Genomic DNA, 16757 nt, shown 5'->3' on the forward strand with positions numbered 1-16757 from the left:
CTCGACCCTGCGGGCGGAACGCAATGTACATGGTGCTCTACCCACTGCGTCACAAAGCCGACACAGAATGGGAGGCTACGAACGCGCCTTATATCCTTGACTCATTCAAACTACGTCAAGAAGCTGCTGATACAATGCATTCACTACCACCAACTCCCCAAACACTAAACGTTAACGCAATACACCCACCCCCTATGCGACGCATTTACTCGAGTCCCCCTCGCGGGGAGATGGGCCCAATTTTTTTCATATGTATCGAGTTCTGCTCATTACACAAATGCTTTCTTACAACACAAAGCATCTATGGAGAAGAAACCAATTCGTGATGATAAAAGATCTGACGAACCATACAACACCGAATTTTCCATAACGGAGCTTTTGGTCGCTTTGGGAACATGTAAGGCTTCAGCGCCAGAGGCGGATAGCATATCATACACAATGATTCAACATCTGCACTCAGAAACTCTCCGAACACTCTTGTACTTATTTAACAAAATATGGGCGGTGGGATACTTTCCGAGTTCTTGGAGCGAAGCAGAGAAAACGGGAAAGATGCCTCACTACCTGCCAGTTACCGACCAATAGCTCTGACAAGTTGCCTAGGAAAGGTTTTTGAAAAAATGGTAAATAAGAGGCTAATGCATTTTCTTGAATATAACGGCATCCTGGACAGCCAGGCTGGTTTCCGATCAGGTCGAAGCACAACTGACCAGCTAGTTGCCTTTGAGTCGTATGTCAAAGATGCCTTTATCCACAAACAGCACTGTCTTCCTGTTTTATTTGACTTAGAAAAAGCATACGACACAACTTGGCGTTACGGCATACTGCTTGATCTCAAGGCATTCGGTGTGTCTGGACATATGCTGAACACTATTGAAAGTTATTTGTCGGAGCGAACAGTTAGGGTAAGAGGTAGGGACAGTGGTATCAAGAACATACATACAAGAAAATGGTGTTCCCCAGGGTGGAGTACTAAGCTATGCTCTGTTTGTAATTAAAATGAATCCACTTGGGAAATCGTTGCCACCCTCAATCTCCTACTCAGTGTATGTTGACGACGTCCAGATTAGCTTTAGGTCATGCAATCAGTCCATATGTGAAAGGCAGATACAGTTAGGCGTGAACAGGCTTGCAAAATGGATGGAAGAAAATGGTTTTAATAAATTTGCTCTCTCTCTCAAATTGAATCCTTACAAAAGTACATGTGTGTTATTCACAAGACAGCGTGGAGTTCGTCGAGAACCCGATGTCACACTGAACGGAGAATGGATTCCTGTCAAGAAAGAACACAAATTTTTAGGTGTTTACTTGACGGAAAACTAACGTACGTACAGCACTTAAAGAAACTCAAACAAAAATGCCTAAACACCATTAACATTTTAAAAAGTGTTGTCACATCAGTCTTATGGTGCTGATAAAGACTGCCTTCTACGTCTCTTTGTGAGTTTAGTTAGGTCACGTATAGACTATGGAAGCGTAACATACGAGTCCTAGAACTGCCTTAAAAATGTTAGACCCCGTACTACATTTGGGCCTTCGCCTTGCCTCCGGAGCCTTCAGGACAAGTCCAATCCAGAGTCTTTATGTAGAATGCGACCACTGGTGCCTAGATCACCAGCGTGCTTATACAGCAGTCCTCTATGCTAATGAGACAATGTCTATGACGAATCACCCATGCAATTCTATTTTGAATGACATCTCATCTGCCCATTTGTATTTAGCGCGCCCGTCGATCCCTGCCCCTTTAGCCTTGCGTGTCAAAGGCCTTGCAGAGGAGATAGGGGTGTCTTTAGATGATGGCATAAAAACCTCTATCGCCAACCTAGTCCCACCTTGGGACATGTCAACTATTCATTGTGACATATCCTTTAAACTAATTGACAAGCGTCGTGCACCCCACAGACTGATTTTACTGCATTTATTAAGTTTGCAACACAGATATCTACACGCCTGTTTTTACACAGATGCTTCCAAGTCTTATTCTGCTGTATCCTGTGCTGCACATGGCCTGGACTTTTCCAGCACAAGGACATTGAACAGAAATTGTAGTATCTTTACAGCAGAAGCCTATGATATTCTAATCACAGTGGAACACAGAACAAAATACAAGAATCAGTACAGAACAAAATATCAGTACAAAACAAAACAAAAGAATCAGTACAAAACAAAGCAAAAACAAAATCAGAACAAAATACAAGAAACACAGACTCCCTAAGTGTAGTTACAGCATTAGGTTCCTTTAAACCCACAAAAAACGTTGTTCTAAACCGCCTTTTTAAAGCTCTTATAACTGCCTATCAGTCAAAGCCAAAAATACTTGTTTGCTGGATCCCTGGACACAGTGGACTGGACTGAACACTGCTTGGTTTTCGAAAATTTGCCGAAACTGCGTTTCAGAATAGCGGGTATCACATAGCTTCCCCCAAGCGCTCGTCCTTGAGAGAGCCCGGGCGCCGGGGCGCCGGGACATCTCGCAACATGACGTTACTGCTCTTCTCCATAGTCGAGTGCTTGGGTATGTCTGTTGCACGGGCATTTGGAGGCCTTTGGACGGAAGGTTGCTCGACTCAAATGCCACCTTTGAGCTGCTACACAATGTTTTTCAAATGCTGTTTGAGCCAAAGGACTTTAAGGTTTTTTAAGAGCATGCTTTTAGTAATTTTTCATGTGTTTTTTTTGTTTTTTATTGCTCAAGGTACAATTATAAAGTGGTAACTTGGTGTTCTTGACACAGACAGTATGAAAAAGAAAAGAAAAGTGACACACAGAAGCCATATTGCCCTTTCTCTTTAGTAATTAAACTCACCACTACATTTAACTGATAAATTTTATCACACTAAATAATGTGGTGCAGTTTAACTTCAAAATTAAATCTTTTGTCAAGTTAGAAAAAAAAAACTGGACAGCAGTGGCAACACCCAATGATGACGGCAGAACGCAAATCCTTTCAGCTGCCTTTGCACGAATTGTTGTGTAGATTGGTGGAACTCCTTCCAGTTTGAAATTTGGAAGGCCATTTGACTTGAGTGACCTTTCAAGCGCCCGTGTCGCAAGGGCACAGACAGTAAGATGGCTACTGTCATTCAGCTAGGTAAGTTGCTGGGTCGTCATCTTTTTTCACGTAGTGGAAGGGCATTGATTTCTTTGATTGGCGACCACTGCAAGGAGTCCTGTGGCCAACCTCGCAACAGCATGGTAGGTCGACCAAGTGCGGATTGCCAGCAGGTGCAACATGGCGAGCCTCTTCCCGGGTGCCTTCACGGCATGCCACCAGTTCCCTCCTCGCTTTTCCTCGAGGGGTGAGATCCACTCGGTCGGGGAGTGCTTCCCTGCTTGTGCACGTGCCGACCGCAGCATCGAGGGAGCATGGGGCGAGTGTGGCCACCAGTGCTGTTTCAGTGGACCCCCGGGCGTTGCTCCTGTTTCCCGGCAGGTTCGGTCGTGTGGTCTAGAAGAAAGGTGGAAGTGGTGGAAGAGAGGGGAGAAGTAGCCGCGTCTCTGGTACAGTTGGCATATTTGGGGCTTTCCTGGGCTGCGTGGCCAGCCTGAGCGGTGTCCCTTCCTCCGAGAAGGCGGTGGTGGGCGCTGCAGTGGCCGCTTTCCGTTGCAGCTTCGACTTCTGCACGACCAATGTGACCACTTCCCCTGCCGAGAACCTGGGCCAGGTGGTGTTTGGAGAGAGGATCCGGCTCTCCCCCTACCAGGTGGGTGCTGCTCTGAGCTGCAGGGGAACCTGCATCGCACACATTCCTGTGTGTGTGCCGTGATTGTGAGACTGATGGGAGTGTGCACACCTGGCTGGACACTGTTGCGTGTGCAGGCGCTGCCAGTTGCTTTGAGTAACTGTGGCACAAAAGTATTCTGCAACACAAAGGCTGGGAATTGGGATTCAGTTTGCGAGTGACTGCATGGGGCAGATGTCGATCGCTCCGCATGAAAAGGAATTTGGCTTCTATGGCTGTCGATCTGATAGGGCGCCACCCGCCGCGGTGGCTCAGTGGCCAAGGCGTTGCGCTGCTGAGCACGAGGTCGCGGGTTCCATTCCCGGCCGCGGCGTCCGCTTTTCTGATGGAGGCGAAGAGCAAAAACGCCCGTGTGTACGAGATTTCGGCGCACGTTAAAGATGATCCCCAGGTGGTCAAATTTAGTCCGGAGCCGTCCAGTATGGCGCGCCCCATCACCTGCGTTGTGTCGGCGCGTTAAACCCTACAATGAATCTATACGATAGGGTGCCACTTGTGCCAAGTGGTACGAATGGTTCAGTATTAGTGTGTGGCTCCATAGTGTTCAGATGACATGGGTGGTGGTGAAGACGTGGGGACCAAGGAGGCACAGTTTGCGTGTGTGCATACGGACAGGAAGGTTCTTTTGTCCAGTAAGGCGAGAGTTCGAAGTCAACACTTGTCCTCTTTGTCTTGTCTTTTAGCATTGTTTCCCACCATGCAAGGGCACAGTGGCTGCGGTCAGCATGCTAAGGAAAGTTGGGCCACAAAGGGAAGTACTGGGAGTAGCACTAAGGGAAAGCGTGGCCATTGTGCTGAGGGGTAACCGTTGGGGCATTTTGCAGACTTCACAGGCTTCAGCGCTGCCACTGCCTGCTGTTGCTGCAGCAGCAAACATTTAGGCCAGGGGGTACAGCAGGATAGGCATTGGCAGTGCACAGGTACAAAAGGCAGCTGAAGCGTGATTATTTGGGAAGAATGGCAATGAATGTTTCATTCATCACCCCTGCACCTTGCACGGCGCCATTCAGAAAGCGTAGTCTTGAATGGCATGCTTGCTCACAGCGGCCACAGTGGAGCAGTGGGTGGCCATGCTCGCCTTGTGCATTGTTTAGTAACCCCGCACTGCCCCGCAGATGGACTTCCTGGTGAACAAGTCGTGTGCCAAGCTGTGCTCGCGCAAGTACGGCGCGGGCGTGCCCGGCTCGTGGGACCGGCTGGAGCAGCTCAAGAAGGGCATGATGAAGCAGTACCGGCACCACTGGATCGTGGACAACATGCCCGTCACCTTCTGCTACCTCATCGACACCGACAAGCAGTACTGCTCCATGGGCTTCCCCATGGGCTGCTTCACCTACCTCAACGGCCAGACCCGGGGCCTCTGCGGCCTCTCGGTGGGTGCCGACACAAATCAGATGCGCACCTTCGTCCAGCTTCCCACTCGCGCTTTGTGAAATCTGGAACAAAGCTGGATTTAGCTCGTATGCTACTTTTGACTGAGCCGTCTGCGGCAAGTTTGCGCCATGCCCTTAACGTGCAGATAAGGCGATGGTGGACCTGTGTAGCCTATTTTGTAGTTTCGTGGGAAGCCTCCTTTGCCGCTGTGCCAGTATTTGCAGTTGGTGCTGTCAGTGCACGTGCAGCCCTGTCACCTTGTCAGTTGTCGGATGCAGTGCGACGTTCGGCCCTGTGGAAACTTCAATCAAATGCAGCAGGTCTGCTTTGGTGCATCTCATTAATTTGGCCCCCGTTAATTGGGAAAATTGAATAATTTGCCGTTCCCGCACCCTCCCTTCGAAAATGTACATACCCCTATGGCAACAAATTCGACGCAAAATCACACGTGCACCCGGCCGGAGGCAAGTCAAGGACGGTGCAACTGAAACGAGTTTGCAAAGCACGCATCGTTGGCACCTAACCACCTTCGCGCAATTTTAGAGCACGAGCGACCAGCGACCGGTCTTGCCGTCAAGCAGGGCCATGCTGTTGAAGTTGATTGCAGAGGCCAAGGAGAACCGCTCTTCTATGACCAAACGTCCAGTAGGGTGCGGCGATGTAATCAAGGCAACGCTTCCCCTAGAAACCATGGGTTGTGCTAGGTCGTTGAGAGAGATGGCGCCAGCAATCTTGGCCTAAGAAGTTGGCGTGGGTTGGTGCAGGGATTACTCATCTCCAGCAAAGGAGGGAAAGGATAGGGCAGGAGGCTTTTGGTGCATGCGGCAGGCATCTCTCTGAAGGAAGCGTTGGTCAAAATGGCGTCCGCATCGCTATGCTTGCGCTAAAGGGATTGTCGCATGCCCTCAAACTACTCCTTTCCACTTAGCTATCGGCAAAAAAACAGAGTTCTTCTCAAAGTAAAGGTATGTTATAAAAGAATTTAAATTGGTTGTTGGTTGGTTATTCATTTGATAATTCAACATTCAGATAATTCGGACATTTTTTTCAATCCTGTGAGCTCTGAATTAACGAGGTTCTGCTGTAACGGTATGATTTTTCCACTTGGTCCTCCTCCAAGTTTGAATCGGTTGGGTAGGAAATTTGACAGTTTAAACGGGGGAGCTTGGTCCTTTCTCTCTTTGTGATTTACAGGCGATTCTTTGGACTGCCACGGTTTAGTAACGGTTTTGAGACGAGTTTCTTGAAGGGGGCTTGCAATTTCTGTTTGCACACTGCAGACTGAACAGTGCACGTTTTCTGGACAAGGACAAAGCAGAGAAGTGCAAACACAAGCACTGACTTCCAACTCCTGCGACTTCCAAGCTTGTGTTGTGTGCTTCTCTGCTTTGCCCTTCACTAGAAAACGTGCTCTGTGTCTGGTCACGGAGTAGCCCGAGTAGCTCTTCTGAGATGCCCCGTGCAGTGATGTGGTAGCTGCGCCTAACTGCGTCGAGAGGTAAATCCTGCTACATCCTGCTGCAAAGACTGATTTCAAGCAATCTGCGCCAATGTTGCGCCGAAGCTTCGTTTCGCTGGGCTTCCTCGATGTGGCGTGCTCTTTACGCCACGAGCGTTGAAGAGGAGGGAATCTTGGGAGTGTTTTCTGCTTGCGAAAACGCGCCGCACACACCACAGGCACGCTGACACTGCCGCGGTAAAGCCCACCTGCTCACTGCGCGCGGCGCGGTTGGTGGCGGCAACATGGCGCCGGCTTAGGCCGCGAAGTGGTGTGGGGATCTTGAGCGACTGCGCCTAACAGCTCTCTAAAATGCTGCTCAAGGCACACACGAAGTTGCTTGTGTGGTAAATGAGCTTATAATGGGGGCGGAAACGGTACTATAAACCATCATCCACGCCGCTAGTGAAAGCGCCCATGCAATATCTGCTGGGGTAGTAAGCCTAAACATCTCTGTCTGAGCCAGCTGGCTGTCTCGAGCGCTTCGAAACTTCCGCCATGAGGCGCGCGCCACCCCATTGGGGCAAGTCGGCAAGCTCCTCCCACTGTCGCGCGTGTCGTGTGTCAGTTTCTTGTTGATGTGGGCGTGAAAATATCGCGCTCGCAACACCGACGCACACAATCGCGTGTAAAAACGCGCCATGCGGTTCACGCTTTACTATCTGCTTTGCAATAAAGCTTGGCGAGTTAGCACACGACCGGGATAATTGGAGATTAATGGGAGAGGCCTTTGCCCTGCAGTGGGCGTAGATAGGCTGATGATGATGATGATGAAAGCTTGGCAGGAGTTCACGTGACTAACTCCGAGGGGTCGAGATGGAGCGGGCATTGCAAGGGTAGCTAGCGGGAAAGGGGAAAGGGACGAAAGTTCAAGATATCTTAATTTGGGACCGGCTGTACGCCGGTTCATTGAACAGTTTTGAGCTTCTAAGAAAGTGATCTTGTCTGACTCAACATGTCGTTCAGGAAAGCATTTTCTAATAAATCTTTCTTTGCAAAGCTACTCTTCGTGAAGAATGTGGTCAACGTTTTCACTGATTTTTTTGTCTTCGTTTCAAATAAGTTAGCCGTTGGTCCACCTCTCAATGATCATCATAGGTGACCCTCTTTCACAAGCTGGGTGGGCGCTTCATGAAGACAGTCTTACCGCTCAAAAAAGCCAGAGAGTGGCCGTTGTTGCAAACCCTGCAAATTGGAAAGCGAGTGTAGAAGTCGGATAGGACATGTGGCATGCTATTTCGGCTTGGGAACCCGGAGGGAAACAGGCATTTTGGCTGGGCGCTAGAAGCTTTTACGTGAAAGGCACCCTGTACATTGTCGCGTCTCACTGTGTTCCGTTCATTATGGTTTTACGAGACGTTCTGTAGCCTACCGATTGGAATGCTACCCCGGTAGTCATTTTTTAAATAAAACTTCAAGTTCATTCATGACCTGTTGGCTCATGCAGTGAATGCCTGTACACACTCGCACGAACTCTTTCGGTGCATAAGGGGGCAGTTGGGTCTTCGGGGCCGAAAAATGGTAAAAAAAAGCGTTTTTTCACAAATGGCATTTTTGGCCTTTACGGCCATTTTTCTATGAGTGTGTAAATTTCCTCATCAAAAGCCACCATATTTTGTATATTATAATAGCATTTTAAAGTGCACTCTGCAGCTCAGTTAGCGCAGAGTTCGATGGTGAAACGGCACTTTTCTTGCAATGCAAAGCTAGCATTTCATCCTCAGATATTTTGGCACCCACAGCAGGTACAATTTTAATTATTTTTGCTTCTGATACGGAAATGTGTGGAGAATGCAATGTTGGGAACAAATTTTTCAAATGGAGGCTTTGGAAAGTTATTATTGTGTTCAATTGGCACCACGTGCGAGCCATTTCTGGCAGAGCGCGGGAGAAGCAAAGTTTCCTGTGTTGTAAAACGACCAAAAATAGCTGAATCAAAAAAAGTTCTGCCTATGTTGTATTCTTTAGCCATTTGTCTGCCTAGCCACGTGGTAATTGCCATTCTGTATGGAGTGGTAATTTTGTAACTGTGACCCAAAATAATGGCAATTAATCATTAACTCAAAATGTAATCAACTTACAAAAAATCTAATGGCAGATTTGAAATCAGCACGAAAGCTCTATAACGCAGTGCAGTTTCACTAAAAGTAGTTGGTAAATAAAAAAAATAGCTCTAAGACGAGTCTGCCCCCTTGAGTCTTGAGGCATTTTATATTCACTGCTATAAAGGACATCTGTGCAGCAGAAACTCGTCTGCACCGTAGGCATTTTACTTGTTTAGACATTTCTGTGTGGCCAGGATGCTGCTTTTGGGGCTCCTGCTCCCCTTCTAGCAATATTTCTCAAATCTTAATGCTCGTTCAGGCTGCTCCAAAAGCTGCTCCAAAATGACTCGACCCTATCACATCACTGCCCGTGCAGTGACCAACACGTCCAGCTGTTCGGCATCAAAGGGTCGCACTGGTTGCTGGCATGTACATTTTTGGCCCAAATCAGTCAGTGTGACTGAAGTTGCATGGCTGCCCTGAGGCAGTCAGTGGCAGCCACGGGGTCTCTCGATTCTGTTGTAGCAGGGGTCCAAATGCTGGGCTCGTGCGAGCCCAAGGCCAGTGTCGGCGGTCTGTGTTGCAGTTAGCGGAAGGGCACTGGGGGGCTGCTGCGCCGTGGGGGGGGGACCTCGGTGGTCAGTGTCGTCCAGTGCGCCTCTGGGTGCGAGGACTGGGGTCCCGCATGGGAGGAGGAACAGTGCGGGATTGGGCTGTGGACCTTCTCAGGCCTGACGTGCACAGGCACAAAGCAGGAAATGCCCCCAGCTGAGGGTGCCTCTTTCTCTCCCAGTCTGAGTTCTCGAAGCCCGAGACGTTCTACCTGTTCAACCACGTGGACCTGACCATCTCGTACCACAAGAGCGACAAGGAGTCCTGGGGCAGCTCCTTCATCGAGGAGGGCGGCCGCATCATCTCCGTCAAGGTGGTACCCCGCAGGTGGGTGCAGGAAGCAGTTGAAAGGGTGCAGCTATGGAGGGCTTCTTCACAAGTGCAAGAGAATAGTCGCTTTTTGAGCCGGTGCATGAATTTCTGGGTTTGGGACGTGCTCGTAGTCCAAGTGTGGCATCGTGATGGCCCTAGTGCACGTGTTCAGCCTTGGGGGGCTCAGCAGCAGCGGCGGGTGGGTGTGTGCAGCATCAACCATGCGGACCCCGAGCGGCCCACGTGCGACTCCAACGAGCACCTGACCTTCGGCCTGAGGGAGCGGCCCAACGTCACCGTCACCTACACCTACAGCGTCACCTTTGTGGTGAGTGCTTCCCCCTCCCGCTGCTGCTGCCAGTGCTCGCAACCTCCTCTCCCTCCCTGCAGAGGAACGACCACACCCGGTGGGCCTCGCGCTGGGACTACATCCTCGAGTCCATGCCCCAGTCCAACATCCAGTGGTTCAGGTGAGCCATGACTGGGCCACGGCTGGGTCGGTGCTGGAGAAGGGGCAATTAATACTGTGTTCACCTATTCGGGCCATGACCGAGTCATATCAGAAACCAGGTTGTCACTAACTTGCATAGTTTTCAACTTACACATGCATCCTACCTACCTATTTATTTATTTATTTATTCACATACCCTCAGGGCCCACGGGCATTACAGAGGGGAGTGGGGGATAACAAAATTATTGGAGGAATATACAGCAAGTGATAATACGATAACAACAGCTCTTTACACAAGCAGTACAGACACTGCGATAGTTATAGCGACAGCTACTTGCTTAAGGAAGCATGCATTGCACAAGTTGGCATAAGCAGTCATCCAGCTTTACTCCAGCAAAGTCGACACTGCACAAATTTGACAGGCGACAAGACAAATACAACAGACCTTCACTTGAGAAGGCTAAATAAACAAACACTGCCCAAGTCGGGGTAAGTAAACACATAACGGCAAACACATTTTCACTCAAACAGTCTGGAAACTGCACGCCTAAAAGTCACGATGTCCAAGATTTTGGCAACTGCACGTGCCAGTTGTCTATTTAACAGATGCGCCCGGTACAAACAAATTGTGGAAGCACTTTGTATGGCAAGATAGAATGCCTACTTTGAATCGATGATCAACACGCGCTGACATGTACGATGGATTGGTTAGTAGTCTGCCCTTAAGAATGGAATTGCCATGATATATTTTGTGGAATAGGCACAAACGCGATATTTGCCTGCGGTGCTCGAGTCGTGGTAGAGATAAAGTCGTTTTCATTGTGGTGACGCTGGACGTGCGATGATAATTTGAAAGTATGAAGTGACATGAACGATTTTGAACCGCCTCCAATTCGTCGGTGAGTGATGCAATACCATGATGCCAAACAGCAGCCGCATATTCCAATTTTGAACGAACACCCGCCACGGTGGCTCAGTGGCTAAGGCGTTGCGCTGCTGAGCACGAGGTCGCGGGTTCGATTCCCGGCCGTGGCGGCTGCTTTTCTGATGGAGGCGAAAAGCAAAAACGCCCGTGTGTACGAGATTTCGGCGCAGGTTAAAGATCCCCAGGTGGTCAAAATTAATCCGGAGCCCTCCACTACGGCGCGCCTCATCGCCTGCGTTGCGTCGGCGCGTTAAACCCTACAATCAATCAATTTTGAACGAACCAAAGTTTTATAGAAAATTAGTTTCAATGAGCTACATGAAGAATTAAAGTTCCTACGAATATATCGTAACATACGGTTGGCATTACAACATAAACTATGTGAGGTTGGCATGTCAAGTTAGAAGACACTATAACACCTAAATATTTGTACGACGGCATAATTTCAAGGCAAACGTTGTTTAGTGAGTATTTAGGAGGTGTAGTCAAGAAATGCGCATGCTTTTGCACTTTTTAATATGAAGTTTCATTTTCCATAATTCACACCAATCTGAAATATTGTCAATATCTGATTGCAAAATTTTGACGTCGTTATTGTTAGTTATTTGCCTGTAAATAACACAATCATCGGCAAAAAGACTGACAGATTAGCTGATGCTAATTGGAAGGTCATTTATATAAATTAAAAATAGGAGAGGCCCCAGGACGGATCCTTGGGGTACGCCTAAATGAACCGAAGAAAGATGCGAGTCTATATCGTTCACACTTACGAACTGATATCGGTGAGTCAAAAAGAAACGCAACCACGCAAGTATACTATGATTTTAGTTTAGTTTAGAAAGTTTTATAAATAATAAATTATGCGGAACCGAATCAAATGCTTTAGAAAACTCTGGGAATATACTGTCTGTAAAGCATCCACGATCACATTTCACTCATCCACATCATGAGTGAAACACACAAGCTGGGTCTCAAAAGAACATTTCTTTCTACAACCACGCTGGGCTGGGCTGAAAAATGAATGACTCCAAAAAATTTCCAATGTGGCTATAAATGACATGTTCCATTATTTTACACAGAATACTAGTTAAGGACATAGACCTGTAGTTACTAGGGGAACACTGATCACCAGATTTGTAAAGCGGTGTAATTTCCCCAATTTTCCAGTCATCACGGATGCAACTAGTCTGAAGCGACTGAGTGAAAAGTTTTGTAAAAACGATAGAACTGTAATTTTTAGTGTTGATAAGGAACTTGGAGTTTATATTGTCAACACCACATGACGAAAAAATTTTAAGTTTTTCTATTATACGGGTAATGCCTAGTGTGTCAAAAGCTATGGGTTTAATTGGACAGAAATTGAAGCATATACTGTCTGGAACAAAGTAGCTGCAGAGCCGGTAGGCTGGTCCGTAGTAAATGCAGCGTTGGAACAATCGGCACACTCATTAGAAGGAATTGTCACACCCGCCGCGGTGGCTCAGTGGCTAAGGCGTTGCGCTGCTGAGCACAAGGTCGCGGGTTCGATTCCCGGCCGTGGCGGCCGCTTTTCTGATGGAGGCGAAAAGCAAAAACGCCCGTGTGTACGAGATTTCGGCGCACGTTAAAGATCCCCAGGTGGTCAAAATTAATCCGGAGCCCTCCACTACGGCGCGCCTCATCGCCTGCGCTGCGTCGGCGCGTTAAACCCTACAATCAATCAATCAATCAAGAAGGAATTGTCACACCGTCTGGAGTCTTAAAGGGGCCCTGAGATGGATTTCAAAGTGTTTTTGTCTGTGTCAGAAAACTACTCTATAGTTATTGTAGAAGCAAGTCCGAAAATAGCAAGCATATTCGCTCACGCTAACAAAAGTTATTACCCCGACGAGACAGAACTATTTGTTGGCTCGGAGGCTTGCGATGACGACGTAGTCCGACCTCGTCAAAGCCGAAGCACTCGTTTCTTGGTTGGCCGCCGGAATGTCCGCGATTTTTGACGGTGGTGGTCGTTGGTTTACAGCGTCGTCGTTACCATGGTTACTTCAGCGAGTGGGTCGCACATGAGACGACGACGCCCTTTTTTTTAAGCTACCTTTTCAGTCCTTACGGACTTTGAGCAGGAGATACTGGTGATTGCGGAAGTCGACCTTGTGAATGGTAGCAAGCCCCTGCACCGGTGAAATGTACGCTCGCGTCTTGATTAGATTACCGGAAAGTTCCAAGTGAACGCCCTCCCCCGAAACATCGCCCACCCCCTTTTACGGGTGAAATATGCAATTTACTGAAAAACGCGCCCACCCCGTAAAATCCATGGCTTTAGCGCCGACGTGTGAACAAAACAAACCCGAATCATCTCTTCATGTGTACATGCGGTCACTTATTCGTCCTTTCCGCGCTTGACCCGAAAGTTCGCCCATCTCGTATTTTTCACTTGATATCACTGTACTTCAATTTGGGTGGGCGTTCTTCCGGAACTTTACGGCACAGTAAATGCGCTGCGCTCGGCGCTTCATGCTAGCAATCTTAGTTGATGTTTACTACATTCTTGCTAAAGGATGATCAGGAGCACGATAAATGATAATTTTTTTCAGAATGAGCTAGCAAAATCTCTGAGCAAAATCTCCACCCCTACTCCAGCCTCACACGCTTCCAATGGTTCAGATGCCTTTATGAACTAGCATAGCTCTTTCATGCTTTTAAAATCGAGTTGGGTCACGTAATATAGGTAACTGCGAAATCATTACAATATATCTTACTCATTTTATATTGAAATATTTAGCGGTGGCGTGAATTCTGGTTAATGCAATACTTTGTCCTAATTGTTCCCACTAGATGGCGGCGTCAACGTCATGTTTTCTATTTTTTAAGCTCTACAGCAGAAGTACACGGCTCTTTTAAAGGAAAATTATTGTATTTTGAGAGTTCAATCTAAAACGTCCAATATTCAAGCTATTTCAAGCGTAAGCGAACAGTTCTGGGCAGCAAACTTTTGTGTCATTTGCTTTGAGACAAATTCGCCAGATGTCGCTACTTGGCAGAGCCGGTAAGCCGGAATGCAGAAACCGCAGAGTGCAATCCTTTCGTTTTCAGGGGCAAACGGCTACTCTTGCTTCATTTAACACGGTAAACGATAAAGCGCGCTAAGGACACTAGGCAACAAGTTCATTCAGAAGGCCGGCGCAGCAAACCACACTTTCCTGCGACCATGACTTGAAAGCAGCAATGAAATGAAACGCTTTGGCAGGAGTTGTCGTTATGGGATGCGCATGCGCTTGCCCTTGTCGCGACCGCCGCAGAGAATCAGCTGCGACAGCGTTTGGGCTTGAACTGATTTATTCAGCCCGCGTGAGCGCACTTGAGCGTGCGCCTCGTGATCGCGAGCAGTGCCCGGCGTCGTCCAAGCGCTGTGTGCGGAGCTCCTCCTTCGTTGTCATAACTGAAATAACGTCGAAGCTACGCTCGAAACACAGATGGTGCAAAGAATCCTTTCGGGTGCAGCGTCCAAGAAAGCAAATGCAAAGAAAACTGATGAGACTCTAACACCAGACACGGAGCGCTGAGCGATCACGCCGGCTGCAAGTGTCGTTGCTTTTGCGCTCACTGCTGTATTCTTCCGCCGAGAACGGAGGAGCGTCAAGCCCGGTTTGGCCCGGTGTGTAAGTACCGGAATAAAACAAATATGTGCGACTGTGTAAAAACTCACACACACACAAAAGATGTTTTTTGTAGCTTTCTGATGTTTTTATGCTCGTAAGGAATTGCTTATATCAAGAGCGCACTATTACGTCATGATTAGTTCAAGAAATAGCCGTTGCGCTCTGATACCATCGACCCCCCCAAAAACCCCATCTCGGGGGCCCTTTAAGGTTTATTGTACAAGTATCACATTTGTTTCCAATATTCAAAAATTGCTTAGGGTTGGTAATTAATAAGGACGGCAAAGTTTCTGGGAAAAATAAATTCTTCGCATTTTTTATTCACTCCTGTAATTAGCAGCTGCTAATTTATAGGCATCCCATCGAAGGGCTGAGTTTTCAGCTTTGGCTGAGCGAAACTAATGCTTTTTCTTGTTAGACAATCTTTTTAGGTGCATAGTAAACCAAGGGCTCTCCTTGCTAGAGGGGATAGTTATGATTCAATAAGAGCAACTACCTTCTCCTTGTACAAAATCCAATTTGTGTTGACTGTACGGTTTTGGAATCCTTGCAAGTAATCGTCCAGGAATGTAGAAAGTTCACACTATCGGAGTCAGCCCGTTTATAGTCCCTTATTTGTTTTGCATGCGTGCGGTGGTGAAGGACAGGCATGTTTACCGAAAAATGGAGAGCGGAATGATCGCTTAAGGCAAGCAGAAAAGATATGGGTGAAAAAAAAATCAGGCGAGGTGGTCCAAAGTTCGCTCCTTAACACAGGAAATAATTTTCTCATTTTTGTGCCTCTGTATTCGCAAGGGTGTTGTCGTGTGCAATAGGGCAGTTCGTTTATTCCTGCTGTATGCGGAAAATGTGTGCTGTGGGGAAGGCAGCTGGCACTGCGGATCTTCCCCTCCACTGCTGGTGAGAGCGGCTGACAGAAAATCGGCAGAAAGGCCCGGCTGCTCCAGACGCTTGGAAACTGCCACCGCTGTCGTGCCTTTCTATATTCGTGCAGTGTGCCCCGATAGGCGGTCGGCTCGCAATGGCAATGGGGCTTGTCGGTTTACAGACCTCGACTCACCACGGGTAGTCCAAGGATGCCCAATGCTATAGAAGTATTTAGGGGGGAAAAAAAATTGGCTGAAGGTGGTTGGAAAGCAAAGCTTTAAAGGAGCCATGAAGAGAAAACACAAGTTTGGTTCATTCGAAAGGTTGCCTCGTTAGAACCATAACGACACCACTTATAATGCAAACTTCGCTCAAATAAGCTACATAATTAGGAAAAAAGGAAATGACCATGCGACCCACCAGCTCATTTTCCGCAACAGAACCTATGATGTCACTCGAGAATGCTCTGTGATTGGCGGAGGCCGGCAAAAGCAAACGCATGTTAGGCAAGGCTTACAGTTTGCATAGCGAGCTATATGCCCGTGAAACATACTGCACATTCTTTTTATGACAAAGAACGGTGGAGTAAACGGTTGAAGTTCCGAATAAACACGCAAGCGTGTACGCCAATGCGTACGAAACTACCGCCAGCCGAACTCGACATCTCGCCGTCGCCCCCATCGCGCAGACGAATTTTCGGGTTCGAAGCTCTTCGGGGCCAACGAACCGTCCCAGCACGCAACGAACCGTACGTAATGAACCGTACGCAACGAACCGCACGCAACGAACCGCACGCAACGAACCGTCCCGCGACCTTGCTTGGTATCGTAATCCCTTCACAGGAGGTTGGCCGTCATATCGCCAACCAGCAAAGGTAAAAATAGAAACGAGGGGAGTAAGGAACAGCAAGCAGCGACAAGATAGTGACAGTCGTCGCAGTTTCGGAATGGTGTTGGCTTGCTGCTATTGTTAGGAGCTCGTTTCCAGTTTACAACCACTGAAAACTTCAGTTTGTTCGAGTACGTTACAATGAAATTTCTTTGCTACGTTTTGAAATGCCCATGTAGTACGGGCAAATCGTCGAGGGAGTGCGACGTCCCCGCCGGTGAGGAGATCTCCTTTCATGTGCTGCCCAACGACGAACCTCGGCGAAACAAGTGGCTACGTTTTGTGAACTTTGCAAACGGAGGAGAAAGAGAGCTAAAGGAAATACGAGTGTCCTCGCTTCATTTCCGAGGAAGTGATTACTGCAGGGACCCTTACGTTAGCTCACTCCTGGGACATGATGGGGC

The 16757-nt window shown here is 48.0% G+C and overlaps 1 protein-coding gene across 1 annotated transcript in view; it reads left to right on the plus strand.

Moving 5' to 3' along the window:
- Positions 1-16757, plus strand: part of LOC144168760 (transmembrane 9 superfamily member 2-like) — a 53572-nt gene that overhangs the window by 13692 nt on the left and 23123 nt on the right. Inside the window, exons 3-7 of the mRNA XM_077697722.1 lie at positions 3611-3704; positions 4859-5116; positions 9454-9599; positions 9798-9912; positions 9975-10054. Of these exons, the coding sequence (XP_077553848.1) occupies positions 3611-3704; positions 4859-5116; positions 9454-9599; positions 9798-9912; positions 9975-10054 (693 nt within the window). The remainder of the gene's footprint in view (positions 1-3610; positions 3705-4858; positions 5117-9453; positions 9600-9797; positions 9913-9974; positions 10055-16757) is intronic.

This window comes from Haemaphysalis longicornis, unplaced genomic scaffold, assembly GCF_048455015.1.
Source record: "Haemaphysalis longicornis isolate Haplotype H1 unplaced genomic scaffold, Haemaphysalis longicornis Haplotype H1 scaffold_2, whole genome shotgun sequence".
NCBI lineage: Eukaryota > Metazoa > Arthropoda > Arachnida > Ixodida > Ixodidae > Haemaphysalis > Haemaphysalis longicornis.